At 37.8% G+C, this 2,420-nt stretch overlaps 1 protein-coding gene across 4 annotated transcripts in view; it reads left to right on the forward strand.

Annotated features, from left to right (window-relative positions):
• rps24 (ribosomal protein S24) overlaps positions 1–2,116 on the forward strand; it is an 8,048-nt gene extending 5,932 nt beyond the window's left edge. Inside the window, exons 4-7 of one of the 4 annotated variants that reach the window (XM_015027780.1) lie at positions 553–666; positions 892–894; positions 1,512–1,534; positions 2,034–2,116. In XM_015027780.1, the coding sequence (XP_014883266.1) occupies positions 553–666; positions 892–894; positions 1,512–1,517 (123 nt within the window). In that variant the 3' untranslated portion in view covers positions 1,518–1,534; positions 2,034–2,116. Of the gene's footprint in view, positions 1–552; positions 667–891; positions 970–1,511; positions 1,535–2,033 lie in introns of those variants that run through there. The other 3 variants (XM_015027781.1, XM_015027782.1, XM_015027779.1) reach the window with 3 other exon arrangements.
• Positions 2,117–2,420: the final 304 nt, after the last annotated feature.

A 2,420-nucleotide genomic window follows, 5' to 3' on the forward strand; every position in this document is an offset into this window, starting at 1 on the left:
AGGGAGGGTGTGGCCTAAAGAGATCGACGACGTATATCAAGGTTATTAAGCATCTTCTTTTTTTTTTTTTTTTTTTTCCAAAATGGGTGAAAAAAAGAGATTTAAACAACTTTGAGATGTCAGGAAATGGCCAAAAGGCAGATGGATATACTGCAACCTACTTGGAGTACCTAGAAGTACAAGTAACATATTTTTTGTATCATTCTCACTTAAACAGATCAAAACAACAAAGGGAGAGGCAAAAATGTATTTTTCTTTTAGTTACGTAATAATTCTGCACAATAATTGTCCATAGATATTCTCCTAAGACAACCAACACCTCACTTTTACTCTCTTAAGGTTTGTTAACATTTTACATTAATTGAGAGATCGGTAGTTGGTGATGAAGAAAATGGCAAATCTGTGGGTGTAATTTGTCCAAGGGCTTACCGTGTTAAAGTAGATTTTTATTGACCTCTCATGATTAGCTTGGCTGCGCTTTGACAGCTGCCTGACTGGATGCTGAAAATAAAGAGCTGCAGTAGTAGTAATGTTTCGTTTCTTTCCCCGTAGCATGGTCTGTATGAGAAAAAGAAGACCTCTAGGAAACAGCGCAAGGAACGCAAGAACAGAATGAAGAAAGTACGAGGCATCAAGAAGGCCAGTGTTGGAGCTGCTGGCAAAAAGGTACAGTGACAGTGAAGCACATTTATGAACTCAAAGTGATTATGCCGGTGAAAGTTTGCCAGAAGAACATTTTTACAAACACAACGTGTAATCTTCTACGACATTTCCCTGCACACCCTATTCTTTTTCCAACATCATTATTCTTGTGTTTTTCTCCTGCTTTCCCCCCATTTTAATTTGTTCCTCATCTTTGCAACTTTGTCACATTGTCTTCGGAAACTGTAGAAGGTAAATGTAGTCCATAAGAGGATTAACTGCATCGTGTTGATCATCCTGGATGGCAGCTAACTCCTGCCTCTGTATTCTGGCCTAACAGAGAAGCCATGACACTTTTCCTATTTTAATGTATTTTCTGCATGATCTAAGCCTTAGATTATTACTGAGCTGCTGTCTCCTCCTCCTAGTACTAATCAGTAAAAATAATGTGGTAGATGTTTATTTTTTTGGAAAAGTGATGATGGTAAAAGGAGATTCCCACTAGCTGATTTGTTTTTACAGATGCACTAACCAGTTGCAGCCCCTGGTGTAGTTTCCGTAGTGTACACTTCTACCCCTCACCCCTGTAGCACCAGTCTGTGATCCAAGTGTTTTAACTCTTAAACTCTGGATTTACAAAGCTTGCTTGGCTTTAGAGTATTGTCCCTTGTAGTGTGCTGTTCCAGCTGATGGCTTAAGTAGCAGTAGGAAACATATTCTGACATATTGTGTATATTGGCGTAGTTCTTGGATGTGATGCAGGTCCATTCAGAAATCTTTTCTGCTCCATGTTTGAACTTAACATGTCAATTTTATTTTTGTTCCACTTTTTTGTTCTTCACTTTGCTTCCCGTGGATTTCTTTTGCAGAAATGAAGTTTTCAGTTTTGCAGGTATCAAAGCAGAAAAGCATGGTGTGCCATTGTGTTGCACATCCTAAACTGGTAGCCATGAGCTGTGCCATGCATGTCACTACTTTTCCCAGTAGCTTTTCCTTCAGTGACTCTTCCTCTTCTGTGTTTTAGACTTTTTCTGATGTGATGGGATTATCTACTGGGCTTTCCCCTGTTTTCACTTAAAATTAAACACAAGTGCTTTTATTAGACCATGACGTTAACTTGAACCTAAGATTAAGAGCCGCATGTTGGTAGAAAGTTCTGTGGTGTGTTTGTGGGGCTGGGGCATCTGAATCTAAAGATTGCTTGTGTGTGAAACATTTATTCTGAAATTTAAGGTCTAAAACCTGTGAAGAATGGTATTGTTTAATAAAATACTTATTTTTGTTTTTGCTGTTTGTTACTCTAACCTCAAAATAGTGAAAGTAGAAACCATGCTCTCATTCTTAGCAGTTCAGTTTGCTGTGATGCTAATGCTGCTGCTTTCTCCCTGCAGTGAGCCCAGACGGCCAGCGGGTGTCTTCGTGCTCAAGATGGTCTTGTATATTGTCATCAAATAAAGTTTTGGGAAAAAAGACACCCTGTGACTCTTCATTTGTGTTGCCTCTTCACACTTATGTGATTAAGTTCAGTGCACATCATGTTTTTTGATTTTTATTTTTAAATGTAAAATAACAAAAAAAAGTTACACCTGTTTCATGTTCAAAACTGGTTGTTCAGTGGTATCACTATATTACATTTCTTCAAATTCGGGAATAGTATTGTTATAAAAACGTACATATCACTTTAAGAAATTAAATTTATAAAATTTTTCTGACTTTCAAACCATTCCCGAACATGACAAATTCCCACTTCGGATGTTCGTGAAATATCCATGCTGTTG

Source organism: Poecilia latipinna, unplaced genomic scaffold (genome assembly GCF_001443285.1).
Source record: "Poecilia latipinna isolate Pla-1442-1.1 unplaced genomic scaffold, P_latipinna-1.0 Scaffold107, whole genome shotgun sequence".
In the NCBI taxonomy this organism is placed as follows: Eukaryota; Metazoa; Chordata; class Actinopteri; order Cyprinodontiformes; family Poeciliidae; genus Poecilia; species Poecilia latipinna.